General features: G+C 49.3%; 1 protein-coding gene across 4 annotated transcripts in view; it reads right to left on the bottom strand.

The window, feature by feature from the left end:
- Nucleotides 1-15089, bottom strand: part of LOC140388518 (copine-9-like) — a 604903-nt gene that overhangs the window by 24292 nt on the left and 565522 nt on the right. For all 4 annotated transcript variants that reach the window (XM_072472866.1, XM_072472865.1, XM_072472867.1 and 1 more), the window contains 2 exons: nucleotides 7305-7407; nucleotides 1003-1060 (listed from right to left, as the gene is read on the bottom strand). In XM_072472866.1, the coding sequence (XP_072328967.1) occupies nucleotides 1003-1060; nucleotides 7305-7407 (161 nt within the window). The remainder of the gene's footprint in view (nucleotides 1-1002; nucleotides 1061-7304; nucleotides 7408-15089) is intronic.

The raw sequence follows: 15089 nt of genomic DNA, 5'->3' as shown, positions 1-15089 counted from the left end.
ATTGGCACAAAGAGGTCTTACTGCGTCCACATGGTTTACAATTCTGTCCCCTTATCTATGGGATGATATATTTGCCTTAGAGGGAGTGCAATGGGGAAGGCTCACGAGACTGATTCTGATGGGATTGTCTTGTGAGGATAAATTGAAAGATTCAAATACCCTCTATTAAAACAACGGGCGTGATTCTCCGAGCCACCGCGCTGAAATCACGCTCGGCGCGGGGGCGGAGAATGGGAGTCAAACCCGAGATCGGGTCCGACGCCGCTCCCGCGGTCGACGCGGCGCCAGTCGGGGGCCATTGAAAGAGGCCCCCGCGGCGATTCACCGAGTGCAGCTGGCCGGGTTCCCGCTGGCGTGGTTCTCTCATGGTTCCACTTGGCGGGAACTCGGCGTGGCGGCTGCGCACTCAGTCCGTGGCCACCCTGGTGGGAGGTGGGGGGGTTCATTCACTTGGGGGGGGGGGGGGGGCCTCCAGGACGGCCAGGCCCCCGATCTGGGGCCACCTATCCGCGGGCGCGCGCAATCTAGGGGAGGCCTATGTTGTTGGTGCAAGTCCACGGTGTGGGTCGGCCATGCCGCGCGGGGCGGCTGACACAGGCCGCCGCCGTGCGCAGATCCCCGACCAGAAGTGCAGGTCCCCCGTATCTGCAGCCGGAGCTGTGAGGAGCACTCCAGGACTTTCTCCAGGTAAGTCCAGAGTGATTCGCGCGTGTTTTTTCACGGGCGTAGGGACATAGCCCCATTATTGGAGTATCCCGCCCACCTTCTTTCAAAGGAGCTGTGACCGATGGAAGACTTCCTTCTTCTTAAAAATTACCCTGAGGTAAAGTTTCAGTTTGGTTTATGTTATAATCTACCATGCTGCCTCTTCTGAAACTTCTGCCAAGCACAATAGTCAAGTGGCTAGTCTTGTGCTGGTTTGAATCTATCCATAACAACAGATGAGCATGGGACATGTTTAGTAGCGATCCCCAACTCTAGCAACATTTAAGGAATACCCACCATCAAACTCTGCGGGTCCCACTCCAACGATAATTATTGACATTGGAAGGATTGAGGCCTGTTTGAAAAGAACATAAGATGAAGCATTGTAATTGACTCAATCATACACAATCGCTCTTGAGAAAAAACACTGCTCAGCTGGGAAGTCAATCAATGTTTTAAACCTGGCTTTTTACTTATTTTATTGTTTGTGCTGGAACAATTCTAAATCATGAGTGAGGTATCATTGTTGTTATGTTATGTTAGTAATCCAGAGGAGTGGACTATTAATCCGGAGAATGGCAATTCAAAATCTGCAATGGCAATTTGAGAATTTGAATCCAGTTTTAAAAATATGAAATAAAAATGCCAACACCAGTAAAAATCATTATGTTACTGTTGGATTGTCAGTTAAGAGAAAACAACTGATCACGAATGTCTGTTCAGGCCAAAATCTGCTCCCTTACCAACTCTGGCCGATGTGTGACTCCAGTTCATGTTTCCACGGCTCTTTCTAGAAAATATACTGAATTTTCCCATTTCCCAATGATCACTCTTGCATTGTCACTCAATAAATTTTCATTGATTCCCACACCATCACTTTGGCTTTATTAGCCGAGCCATGCAATAGAGGAGCAGGGAGGTTATGATGAAACTGAATAAAACGCTGGTTAGGTCACAGCCAGAGTACTGTGTGCAGTTCTGGTCACCACCTTATAGGAAGGATATGATTGCACTCGAAAGGGTGTAGAGGAGATTCACCAGGATGATGCCTGGGCTGGAGTGTTTCAGCTATGACGAGAGATTGGTTAGGCTGGGGTTGTTCTCCTTAGAGCAGAGAAGGCTGAGGGGGGAACCTGATTGAGGCATACAAAATTGTGAGGGATGTAGATAGGGTAGATAGGAAGGAGCTTTTCCCCCTTAGTAGAGGAGTCAATAATCAGGGGGCATAGTTTTAATCATAGAATTTACAGTGCAGAAAGAGGCCATTCGGCCCATCGAGTCTGCACCGGCTCTTCGAAAGAGCACCCTACCCAAGCCCACACCTCCACCCTTTCCCCATAACCCAGTAACCCCACCCAACACTAAGGGCCATTTTTGGACACCAAGGGCAACTTATCGTGGACAGTCCACCTAACCTGCACATCTTTGGACTGTGGGAGGAAACCGGAGCACCCGGAGGAAACCCACGCACGCACGGGGAGAACGTCCAGACTCCGCGCAGACAGTGACCCAAGCCGGGAATCGAACCTGGGACCCTGGAGCTGTGAAGCAATTGTGCTAACCACTATGCAACCTGCTGCCCTAAGATAAGACGCAGGAGATTTAGAGAGGATTTGAGGAAACTTTTTTTCAACCAGAGGGCAGTGGGAATCTGGAACTCACTGCCTGAAAGGGTGGTAGAGGCGGGAACCCTCATAATATTTAAGAAGCATTTATATGAGCACTTGAAATGCCACAGCATACAAGGCTACGGACCAAGTGCTGGGAAATGGGTTTAGAATAGATAGGTGCTTGATGACTGGCGCAGACACAATGGGCTAAAGAGCCTCTTTTTTTTGCTGTGAACTCTATGATTCCATTCTTTAGGTAGGCATTATCCTGTGCCATAGGTTTTTGATCTGCATCATAATGATTCCCTGTATCGGCACGACAGCCAATGATGGCAAAAAAATAGACTCAGCCGAGATTACTGCCAATCATGACATTCTAACAAAATAGCTAACATCACAGACATATTTCCATAATCATAGTGTGGGATTCAATCTATAACTCACTCTCAGGTACCAATTATTAAATGCACATTTAAACCATCTGAATCCTTCAAATTTAGCCCAAGCTGCAATTTACTCTCAAGCTATCTTTTAATCTACATTTAAATCATCTGCACTGGTCTATTAGATTTACGCTTGCATGATTTATTATTTAAGTTGTCTGCATCAACATACCTTGCCCCAGTAACTGGAAGTAGTTGGTAATGGCACAGACCACTGCTTCCTATTCATCAGGGTTAAGCCAATGTGGATCAAGAGACACCGGGGTGATTGTGCAAAAATGAAACCACCTAAATTGATTAGAATCTGATTCCTATAGATATTTAACTAAGAAAAGCGTTAATAAACTCAGTGTCGGTCCAATAGATTGTGTATCTGGGGAATTAATAATGCAAAATAAGGAGGTGGCAGATGAATTGAACAAGTACTTTGCATTAGTCTTCACTATAGAGGACACATGTAACATCTCAGAAATAGCTGTGATCAGGAAATGGAAGGGAGGGAGGAACTCTGGAAAATTGCAATCACCAGTGAAGTGGTACTGAGCAAATTATTGGGGCAACAGTCTGACAAATCCCCAGGTCCAGATGGAATTCATTCCAGAGTGTTGAAAGAAGTGGTCAGGGAGAGAATTTTAAAAATAAATTTAGAATACCTAATTATTTTTTTCTCCAATTAAAGGGCAATTTAGTGTGGCCGATCCATCTAACCTGCACATCTTTGGGTTGTGGGGGTGAAACCCACGCAGTCATGGGGAGAATGTGCAAACTCCATACAGATAGGGACCCGGGGCCGGGATCGAACCTGGTCCTCAGCGTCGTAGGCAGCAGTGCTAACCACTGCACCACTGTGCCACCCAGAGAGAGAGTTGATATATTGGTTTTAATTTTACAGAATTTCCTAGATTCGGGTAAGGTTCCATTACATTTGAAAATGACAAATGCAACTCCTTTATTCAAAAAGGGAGAGAAACAGAAAGTGGGGAACTACAGGCCAGTTAGCCTAACATCTGTCATGGGGAAAATATTAGAAGCCATTATTAAAGATGTTGTAGCAGAACTTAGAAACATTCAAGGCAATCCGGCAGAGTGAACATGGTCTTGTGAAAGAGGAATCGTGTCACAGAACTGTTATGGCGCAGAAGGAAGCCATTTAGCCCATCGTGTCTACACCACCTCTCCAAATAAACATTGTGGCTTAATGCCGTTCCCTTGCCTTTTCCCTGTACCCCAACACATTGTTTCTGATCAATTGATTGGAAATTCTTTGAAGGAGTCACATGTGCTGTGGAAAAAGGGGTAACGGTGGATGTGCTGTACTTACATTTCCAGAAGGCATTTCATAAGACATTTAATATAGGTTATTAAATAAAATAAAGTTCTATGTGTAAGGGGTAACATATTGGCATAGCTTGAAGATTGGCGAGTGAACAGGAAATAAAGAGTTGTTATAAATGAGTCTTTTTCTGGTTGGAAGGATGTAAGGAGTGGTATGCTCAAGGATTGGTGCTGGGGGCCTCAACTTTGTACAATTTCTATAAATGACTTGGATGAAGTGACCAAAGGTATGGTTGTAATATTTTCTGACAACAGTATGTTGATAAATTAGGAAAGTAAACTTCAAGGGCGGCACGTGGTGCAGTGATTAGCACTGGGACTACGGCGCTGAGGACCCGGGTTCGAATCCTGGCCCTGGATCACGGTCTATGTGGATTTTGCACATTCTCCCCATGTCTGCGTGGGTTTTACCCCCACAACCCAAGGATGGCAGGTTAGGTGGATTGGCCATGTTAAATTGCCCCTCAATTGGAAAAAATAAATAAATAATTGGGTACTCTAAATTTATAAAAAAGAAAAAAAAAGGAAAGTAAACTGGGAAGAGGACATAAGGAGGCTACAATGGGGCATAGGTAGGTGAAGTGAATGGGCAGAGATATGGCAAATGGGGCATAATGTGGGAAAATGTGAAATGGTCTATTTTGTCAGGAAAAATAAGAAAATAAACTTATTATCGAGATGGTGAGGGATTGCAGAGATCAGTTTCAGAGGGATCTGGGTGTCTTAGTGCATGAATCACTAAAGGCTAGTATGCAAGTAATAATAATAATCTTTTTATTGTCACAAGTAGGCTTACACTAACACTGCAAAGTGAAGAGAATGTTATTGTTTACTGCAAGGGGAACTGATTACAAAAGTAAGGAGGTTATGCTTCAATTGTACCGGGCACTGGTGAGACATCTGCAATACTGTGTACAGTGTTGGTCTCTGTACTGAAGGAAAGATCTAACTGCTTTAGAACCAGTTCAGAGAAGGTTTAATAGACCAATACCAGGAATGGGCAGGTTGGCTTATGAGGAAAGATTGGACAGGTTAGGCTTTGATCCACTGGAGTTTAGAAGAGTAAGAGGTGATTTGATTGAAACCTTTAAGGTTCTGAGTGTTCTTGGCAAGGTGGATGTGGAGGGGATGTTTCCTCTTGTTGGTGAATCTGGAACTAAGGGTCACTGTTTAAAAATAAGGGGTCGCTCATTTAAGATAGAGATGAGGAGAAATCTTTTCTCTCAGAGGGTTGTGAATCTCTGGAACTCTTCCTCAAAAGGCAGTGGAAGCAGAGTCTTTGAATATTTTTAAGGCCGAGCTGGATAGATTCTTGGTTAGCAAGGGGGAGAAAGGTTATCGGGGGTAGGCAGGAATATAGAGTTGAGGTTACAATCAGGTCATCCACGATCTTATTGAATGGCAGAGCAGGCTCGAGGGGCCGAGTGGCCTACTCCTGCTCCTAAAGCGCATGTTCGTACGTATGTTCTTATTTTTCTTGGTCCGTTCCTGCTTGGCATGTTCTTTCCTATTTCTTTCTATCACCTAAAAACGACTTCTTCACGATCTTTTTGCTTGGAAGTCCAAAGGTAAAGTATTTTCTGTTTCCGTATTTATCAGTGTTATAAAAAAAGATATGCAACTGGCCGTGTTTATTTTTAAAACTTTTTTGTTCATGTTGTGAGAGGGATTGAGGGAATAGGGGACCAGCAGAGCCGAAATACTAACCAAACATCGAACACAGTTTCACATCTGCTCTGCCTATGGCCTATGGGAAAGCAGACAAGTAACATCTATCTTTGCCAATGTAAAATAGTACTAGAAATTTCAGAGAACTGCTGGTGTGCTTGAATGAGTGTAAGATACTCCATAGATTAGCTCAATTGCTTATTTGTCTGTGGAAAATGAACACCTTTATGATGTGTTGGGTGTTCTGGATCACATACAGGTCACCAACACTTGAAGTAGTGCAACACTATTTTATTAAAAGGTTTACTATTTAAACATACTTGAACTGTGGGTAATTAGGATATTAGCTTTAACTAAAGACCTTTGTCTTGTCCTAACCAGTTGATGCACTCAGCACATGGTGAATGTCTGTGTTGCAGGCTGTGAGCTCTGTGCTCCTAGCTAGCTGCTACTCGAATGAGCGGGAACTCTGATGCCCCCTGTCTTTATAGTGCGTGTGCTCTCACTTGTGATTGGCTGCGGTGTTGTGTATGTAGATTGGTCCCACTGTGTGTCCATCAGTGTGTGTCTGCACCATGATATACTGGTGTATATTATGACACTTTATAGATGGCAACGTACATACAGCAAGCTCCCAGAAACAGCAATGTCATAACGACTAGATACTCAGTTTACCAGTGATTCTGCTTGAGATATAAATATCAGCCGGGACATTGGGGAGGAACACCGCTACCCTTTAAAAAAAGTGTCCTGGAATCTTTTATGTTCGCCTAAGAGGGCAGATGGGGCCTTGGCTTAATGTGTCATCTGGGCGACAGTGTGAGCCAAAACTAGGTGCTCTGGGGCGTCATTCTCCGCCGGCGGGAGTCTCCATTTTGCCGGCGCCGGGGGGTTTCCCGACAGCGTGGGGCTGCCCCACAATGGGAAACCCCATTGACTGGCCGGTGTTACGGAGACTCCCGCCGGCCGGTCGGGGCAGAAATGTGGCGGGGCGGGTAGGAGAATTTTGCCCCAGGTCTCTGGTTTGAGAGCTGAACTCGTGATCTTCTGATTCAGAAGTCAGAGTGCCGCCATGGATACAACAAGCAAAATGTTGGGGTTACTGCAAACCTGAAACAGAACCAGAAAACGCATCGAACACTCAGTAATGGGAAAGAGGCAGATTGTCCTGAAACACTTTAAAGTCATTGCATTACTTTTGAACTAATTTGTAATTAGTCCAGTTATGTAGGCAAACCAATCTGTACACAGCAAGACTCAACAAACAGCAATGATAAAAACAGCCTGCCCAAATGTTTAGTTAATGCTGATTGGGGCATTAGTGTTGGCCTCAGGCCCGGGAGAACACCATGCTTTTCTTTGAATATTCCCATGAGCTTTTATATTCACCTGAGCAGGTATTCACCATTCAACCAGCTTCACCAAGCTGCTGCCTTGCACGTGAGACAATGAATGTCGATTACATTTCCATTTGAAAAGTTTATATACTCCAGCTGCTATTCAAATGATATTCACATTTATGTTCCGAGTAGATATTACTTACGTTAACAATGGCTTCTTTCGTTTGTACCATGTCTGAGATCACGCCATCTGTGATAATCAACAGCACGAAATACTGAGAGCCGTCAGTGACTGGTGCTGCACACCTACAACATAAATGCAGGTGGGTTTGAGCAGGTTTACTTACCATGATTTAGCCAGTAGCTACTATCTGAACATTTACCTCTATTGACATAGAGAGCTGACAGATCGTGGGTGGAACCTTGCAAACAATGTGGAAATAACAATGAGCAATAGGTGTCTCACAAGTACCTTCTGGGTTCTGATATGAGTAATCTTAGGTTAAGGGATTGCCATTCACCAAAGCATGGATTATTTTGTCAGAGTTGGTGATTGGATTATGGACTTGCCTGACCACACAGAGAAAAGGGGTAAGGAAGAACTGGTGCTGAGTGAGATAACTGCTGATTACAGACATACTAGGATGGACTGCTGAAGGTTAGGTGACAACTGCCAGCTACTTTGACCCAGAATGATCAGGAAGCAGATGAGCAACATCCTAACAAGTGTTCAGAATAAAATGCGCCTGAAACCCAGCGCATAGTGGCTGTGGACATGACACGTGTCAAATATTTGAGGTTGTTACATAATCTCCAATCAGCAATGGTTTGAGACTTCACGTGGTCTAGGTCGACGTTAGACTTTAGAAATGTAGAAAATAGGAGCAGGAGTAGGTCACCCGGCCCTTCGAGCCTGCTCTGCCGGTCAATATGATCATGGCTGATCCTTTATCTCAACGTCATACTCTCGTGCTCGCCCCTTACCCCTCGATGCTTTTACAGTCGAGAGACGGGATTTTCTGTCCAGCCCGCCGTGCATTTAGCGGGAGGGGAGGGTGGCTTGTCATTGTCCAGCAGCAGGATCTTCTGGTCCCATTGTTGTCAATGGAGTTCCCTGATGAATGCACCGCTCGCCAGTGTGAATGACCAGAAATCCCACCCTAAAAATCTATCTATATTCAGTGATTTGGCCTTCAGTCTGCTGAGCCTTCCACAGGTTCACCACCCTCTGATTGAAAAGGATTTTCCTCATCTCTGTCCTAAATGGCCTGCCCTGTATCCTGAGACTATAACTCCTTGTTCCAGATTGCCCAGCCAGTGGGAACATCACCTCCGCATCCAGCCTGCCCAGCCTTGCCAGAGTTTTATACGTTTCAATGAGATTCTCTTTCATCCCTCAAAACTCCGGTGAATACAGCCCTCGTCAACTCAATCTCTCCTTATTTGACAATCCTGCCAGTCTGGTGAACCTTTGCTGTGCTCCTTCGACACAAGTATATCCTTTCTTAGGTAAGGAGACCAAAATTGCACACAATACTCCTGATGTGGTCCCATCAAGGCCCTGCACACCTGCAGTCTGACATTGTTGCTACTGTACTCAAGTCCTCTTGCAATGAAGGCCAACATACCATTTGCCTTCTGAACTGTTTGCTGTACCTGCGTGCTTGTTCTCAGTGACTGGTGTACAAGAACCCTCAGGTGCCTTTGTACATCAATATTTCCCAATCTATTACAATTTAAATAACATTCTGTTTTTCCTACCAAAGTGCATAACTTCACATTTATTCACATTAATAATAATCTTTATTGTCACAAGTAGGCTTACATTAACACTACAATGAAGTTACTGTGAAAAGCCCCTAGTCACCACTTTCCTGCACCTGTTCGGGTACACAGAGGGAGAATTCAGAATGTCCAAATTACCTAAAAGCACGTCTTTCGGGACTTGTGGGAGGAAACCAGAGCACCCAGAGTTTTGTGAGGGCCACGAAGAATCCAGCACGAGTTGAAGGATAGAAAGAAATAACATTTATTTACAATAACTTATGTATATACAACAGCGGCAACTCCCTTGCTGTTCACTCCTTTCTCTCTAGCTGGTTCCAAACTGGCCAGCTCTATTTGTGCAGGCAATCTGCTAATGATTTCTCCGCCCCCTCATTGGGGAAGCTCATACTCCCAAAGGATTGTGGGGTTGCCATTAGTCCCAAGTCAGTGGTAAGCAGGCAGGTTATAACATCCCTCCCCCCCCAAATTCCAAAGAATCCACTGAAGACCCTGGCGAAGGAGGGCGTCAGACTCGTTTTGCCGCAGGCTGGGTACCATTTGCACCAGGCGCTGGATCGGGCGGCGTGTAACGAGACGGAGAATGGCGCTTCCGTGATGAACGGCGTAACAGTTGGACATCCACAGCCCGTGGGCCTGAGGACTCCCCCTCTGAGGCGTCCTATGTCTCCATCTCGCAGTCGGAGTCTGCTGCCTCTGTCATCTCGGCGTCTCTATCTCCACGCGGTTATGCAACAACCTGCGCAGGCTTTGAGTGCGGCACCAGAGGACGATTGTGAGGAATACTCTCCACTGTGTCTGGTCTCTGTGGCTGTAGAAATGAGCTCCGGGGGCGGGGAATTTTTGGAAGAGATGGTCTTCTGGACCGAATGTGGTCTACATGCTTGTGCTAGAGACGATCCTGGGCTTGCACCTGGTAAGAGATAGGGGGCGAAATTCTCCAGAAACGGCGCGATGTCCGCCGACTGGCGCCCAAAACGGCGCAAATCAGTCGGGCATCGCGCCGCCCCAAAGGTGCGGAATGCTCCGCATCTTTGGGGGCCGAGCCCCAACCTTAAGGGGCTAGGCCCGCGCCGGATGAATTTCTGCCCCGCCAGCTGGCGGAAAAGACCTTTGGTGCCCCGCCAGATGGCGCGAAATGACATCTCCGGGCGGCACATGCGCGGGGTGGTCAGCGGCCGCTGACGGCATTCCCGCACATGCGCAGTGGAGGGAGTCTCTTCCGCCTCCGCCATGGTGGAGACCGTGGCGAAGGCGGAAGGGAAAGAGTGCCCCCACGGCACAGGCCCGCCCGCGGATCGGTGGGCCCCGATCGCAGGCCAGGCCACCGTGGGGGCACCCCCTGGGGCCAGATCGCCCCGCGCTCCCCCCAGGACGCCGGAGCCCGCCCGCGCCGCCTTGTCCCACCGGTAAGGTAGGTGGTTTAATCCACGCCGGCGGGACAGGCATTTTAGCGGCGGGACTTCAGCCCATCCGGGCCGGAGAATCACAGGGGGAGGGGGGGGGCCGCCAACCGGCACGGCGCGATTCCTGCCCCCGCCGAATATCCGGTGCCGGAGAATTCGGCAACCGTCGGGGGCGGGATTCACGCCATCTGGGCCGGAGAATCGGCGCAACCGCGCCACGCTGCCCCGACGCCGGCGCGCGATTCTCCGAGGTGTGGACCGCCGATTCTCCGGCCCGGATGGGCCGAGCGGAAACAGCAGAGTCCTGCCGACGCCGTTCACCCCTGGTTGCTGCCGGCGGGAACGCTGCGCAAAGAGTCGGGGGGTGGCCTGTGGGGCAGGAAGAAGCGCTCCTTCACCGGGGGGTGGGGGGGGCCCGGGGCCCACCGATGGGGTCTGGCCAGCGATCGGGGCTCACCAATCAGCGGGCCGGCCTCTCCCCCCCCGGCCTACTTTGTTCCGCTTCCGGCCCCAGATCGCCCGGGCCATGTTGCGTTGGGGCCGAAGCGTTGAAGAAGTCCCCCACGCATACGCGAGTTGGCGCGACCCAACTGCGCATACGCGGGTTGACATGGCGCCCATTTGACGTCGGGACGGGTGCCTGGAGTGGCGTGAACCGCTCCAGCGCCGTGCTGGCACCCTGTGGGGGCCAGAATCGGTTGTCCCCACGCCCATTTCACGCCGTCGTGAAACACTTATGGAGAATCGCGCCCCGTGTCCCTGCCGTTCTTGAGAGCGGCGTACCTTTGCGCCAATGTCCGGGAAAACCATGCTAAGGCAGGTGCGAAATCTCCGGCCCATTAGGTGTTCCGCGGGAGCTACCCCAGTCACTGCATGTGGAGTGGTCCTATATGAAAACAAAAAACGAGCCAGTCTCGTGTCCATCGACCCGGACGACTGCTTCTTTAGGCCTCGTTTGAATGTTTGCACTGTGCGCTCCGCGAACCCATTTGAAGCCGGGTGCTAAGCGGCAGTGCGGATATGGTGTATGCCGTTCATCTTCATGAACCTCGCAAACTCCTCACTTGTGAATGGAATGCCATTGTCCGTGACCAGCACCTAGGGGAGGCCATGCGTACTGAAAGACAAATGCATCTTCTCGATTGTTGCGCAGGACGTTGTGCCGACCATCTTAAGCACCTCTAACCATTTAGACTGGGCATCGATTAATAGAAGGACCATGGATCCTTGAAAAAGGCCGGCGAAATCCGCATGGAAGCGTGCCCAAGGCCACTCAGTGATGTAGGGGCATGGCCAGCTGAAGCTTCTGATGCTCCTGGCAAATGGAGCAGTTTTGGTCCACCTTCTCTGTCATGATATCCACATCAGCATATCATGGTGCAATCACACACACACTGATGGACAGATAGTTGGACCAACCAACACACACACAACATCGCAGCCAATCACCAGTGAGAGCACACGCACTGTAAAACAGGGAGCACCACAGTTCCCGCTCATGCTACCAGGAGATAGCTCAGAGCACAGAGCTCACAGTGTGCCACTCAGACATAGACCATGTGCTGAGTGCCTCACCAAGATAGCGATAGAGCTGGGTCCACAGGTTAGCTGGTGAAGCATGAACCTCAGCCAGCAGTTAGTAGTTGTTATTGTTTAAGACAATAAAACAGAGTTGTACCATCTACAACCGTGTTGGATCATTTGTGTATCGGAACGCCCAACACGACATGATACCAGTAGTGGAAGCTAACCAGCGACTGTGGGACCTACCTGCACCCTTTCAGAAATCCGCCATCCTGCTCCATGGAAACATCAGCCCACCGCAGCCGCACCGAATCGCTGGAAATCTTGGCGACAACTGGAAGCTGTTTAACCAGCGCTTCCAGCTCTTCCTCGAAGCCACAGACAGGGAGAATGCATTGGACACCAGGAAGATCGCCTTCCTCCTCTCTACGGCGGGGCAACACGCCATCCACATCTACAACTCCCTGGCATTCGCGGAAGGCGACGACAAGACGAAATACAAGACGGTGCTTCTAAAATTCGAGAACACTTCAGCGTGGAAGTCAATGAGAGCTTCAAGCGGTATCTCTTCCAGCAGCGCCTGCAGGGTAAGGGTGAGCCTTTTCAATCTTATTTGACACACCTTCGTATCCTCGCGCAGTCCTGCGGCTATGAGGCCACCTCCGACTCCATGATACGGGATCAGATAGTTTTTGGGGTTATCTTGGACACCCTGCGCCAGCAGCTCCTCAAAATTAAGCGCCTCACCCTAGCGACTGCCATTGAGACCTGCGTCCTCCACGGGAACACGTCCGGTACTCCCAAATCCCGGTGGCCGAAATGGCACGGCAGGGGTCCTACGAGGTGGAGCGGGTCCAGTCGATCGAGTTCCTCCCGGCCCGTGGCCCGGACGAGGGCAGCCATTTCGCGCGCTTTCCGAGGCCTCCCGCGCTTGTACGCGCCAAAAGAGGGGACGTTGACGCAGAGTGGCGTGATGCGCAGGCGCGCTCTACACAGGACCGCACCGCGCATGCGCGGTGGCGCAACAAATGCCATGACATCACGACATGTGGCAACTGTGGCTCCACCCACTTAAAGCGGCAATGTCCGGCCAAAGCGTGACAATGCCTCCGCTGTGGCAGGATGGGGAACTACGCTACCTGCTGTCGAGCAGCTCAACCTGCCAACACTCAACAATTCCGCCAGCCTCGCAGGGACTCAGCCCCCATACATTGAGTCATATCCTGACAACATGCAGACCAGTGATACCGAAGACAGGGAACCCTTCCGCGTTGCGGTAATACACAAGAACCGGATGTCCCCAAGTCGGAACCACCAGCCGCTGCCAGTGCACAGCATTGATCCGGGCGATGAGTGGTGTGCCACCCTAACGGTCAACCCGAATTCGTCGCCCACCTGATAGACTTGACTTCTGAGCCTGTTAGCACATTGGACTCAATGAATTGTTTTACAGACTGTTAACGTGTTTCTTTCTTGTCGTTCCAGAAGTTCTCTCTCCTTGTTTGCTGATTGCATTTGTTTGTTATTGGTACAACCTCGTTGCTCTGTTGCACCTGACACCTTCCTCTGTATATAGTTTAGCCTCATGTACATGTTGTAAATATTGCATACACATTCTTAGGTGCACTCAGTACACACTTCTATTTATTAGCATGTAGGCACATATCCTTGTGAAAAGGGGGGGATGTCATGATATCCACATCAGCATATCATGGTGCAATCACACACACACTGATGGACAGGTAGTTGGACCAACTAACACACACACAACATCGCAGACAATCACCAGTGAGAGCACACGCTCCGTCTGGGTCCATTCACGGATCTGTGATGCCGTGACAGGCAAGGAATCCATAAAATTTAGGGTTGCCACCTCACTGGTCGTGGAGGTCGACATGGGGCCAGTCGATAAAGGCAATCGGCTCAGTGCGTCGGCATTCGCTATCTGGGTTCCTGGTTTGTGCTCCAGAGAATACTCGTAAGCAGCGAGCAACAAAGCCCACCGCTGGAACCGTGCGGAAGCAATGGGCGGTATTGGCTTATCCTCTCGGAAAAGTCCCAGCAGAGGCTTATGATCAGTCACAAAAGTGAAGTGGCGGCCATACACATTCTGGTGGAAGCGTTTCACCTCAAAGACCACCGCCAGGCCCTCCTTCTCGATCTGCGCGTACTTCTTTTCCCCTGCAGTCAATGTGCGGGAGGCAAAAGCTATCGGCCGCTCGGCCCCGTTCTCCATCTTGTGGAACAGGACGGCCCCAATATATGGGGATGCATCACACGTGATGAGCAAAGACGTTCCAGGATCATAGTGGCTTAGTTACACAGACGATGCCAATTGTTGTTTTACCCGCCGGAAAGCAGTTTCTTGTGGCTGACCCCAAACCCCAGATGTGATTCTTCTTTAGCAGAAGGTGCAACGGGGCCAGCGTAGTTGCCAGATTGGGGTGGAACTTCCTGTAATAGTTTATGAGGCCGAGAAAAGAATGAAGATGCAAAGTGTCGGTCGGGGGCCTGTTGAATTGCGCGCACCTTCTCTGCAACGGGGTGCAAACCTTCGCAGTCCACCCGACAACCCAGGTAGACTACTTCCTTCGCCTGAAAGACGCACTTTGTGCGACGTAAACGGACTCCAGCCTCCGAAAAGCGTCTAAGGACAGCCTCCAAATGTTCCTGCTCTGACATCCCTGTAATCAAAACGTCGTGTAAGTAGACAGCGACACGCGGTAAACCTCTCAAGATGCTCTCCATGACACGTTGAAAAATAGCGCAGGCAGAAGATACCCCAAAGGGCAATCGTTTATATTCATACAGGCCCCGGTGTGTACTAATAGTTACATAGAGCTGGGAGGTAGGGTCCAGCTCCAACTGTAGGTAGGCGTGACTCATATCTAATTTCGTGAACGAGAATCCACCTGCAAGCTTCACGAGGCATTGGATATCGGTCGAGGAGGGAAGCTGTATTCATAGTAAGTTTATAGTCGCCGCACAAGCGAACTGTGGCATCTGGCTTCATTACAGGTACAATTGGTGCTGCCCAGTCAGTGAAACGGACAAGCCTGATAATACCCAAGGTCTCCAAACGAGTGAACTCCCCTTCTACCTTCTCGAGTGAGGCGTCAGGCACCGGGCGCGCCCGGAAATAGCGCAGCATGACTCCTGGTTCGACTTGTATACGATCTACGGCCCCTTTTATTTTCCCCAAACCGGGCTGGAATACATATGGGTACCCTCCGAACACCTCAGTCAACCTTCCAGAACCTGTTTGGAGGATAT

The sequence above is a fragment of the Scyliorhinus torazame genome, chromosome 13 (assembly GCF_047496885.1).
Source record: "Scyliorhinus torazame isolate Kashiwa2021f chromosome 13, sScyTor2.1, whole genome shotgun sequence".
Lineage (NCBI taxonomy): Eukaryota > Metazoa > Chordata > Chondrichthyes > Carcharhiniformes > Scyliorhinidae > Scyliorhinus > Scyliorhinus torazame.
Note: the sequence above shows the minus strand (reverse complement) of the source record. Positions and strands in the feature narration are given on the sequence as shown.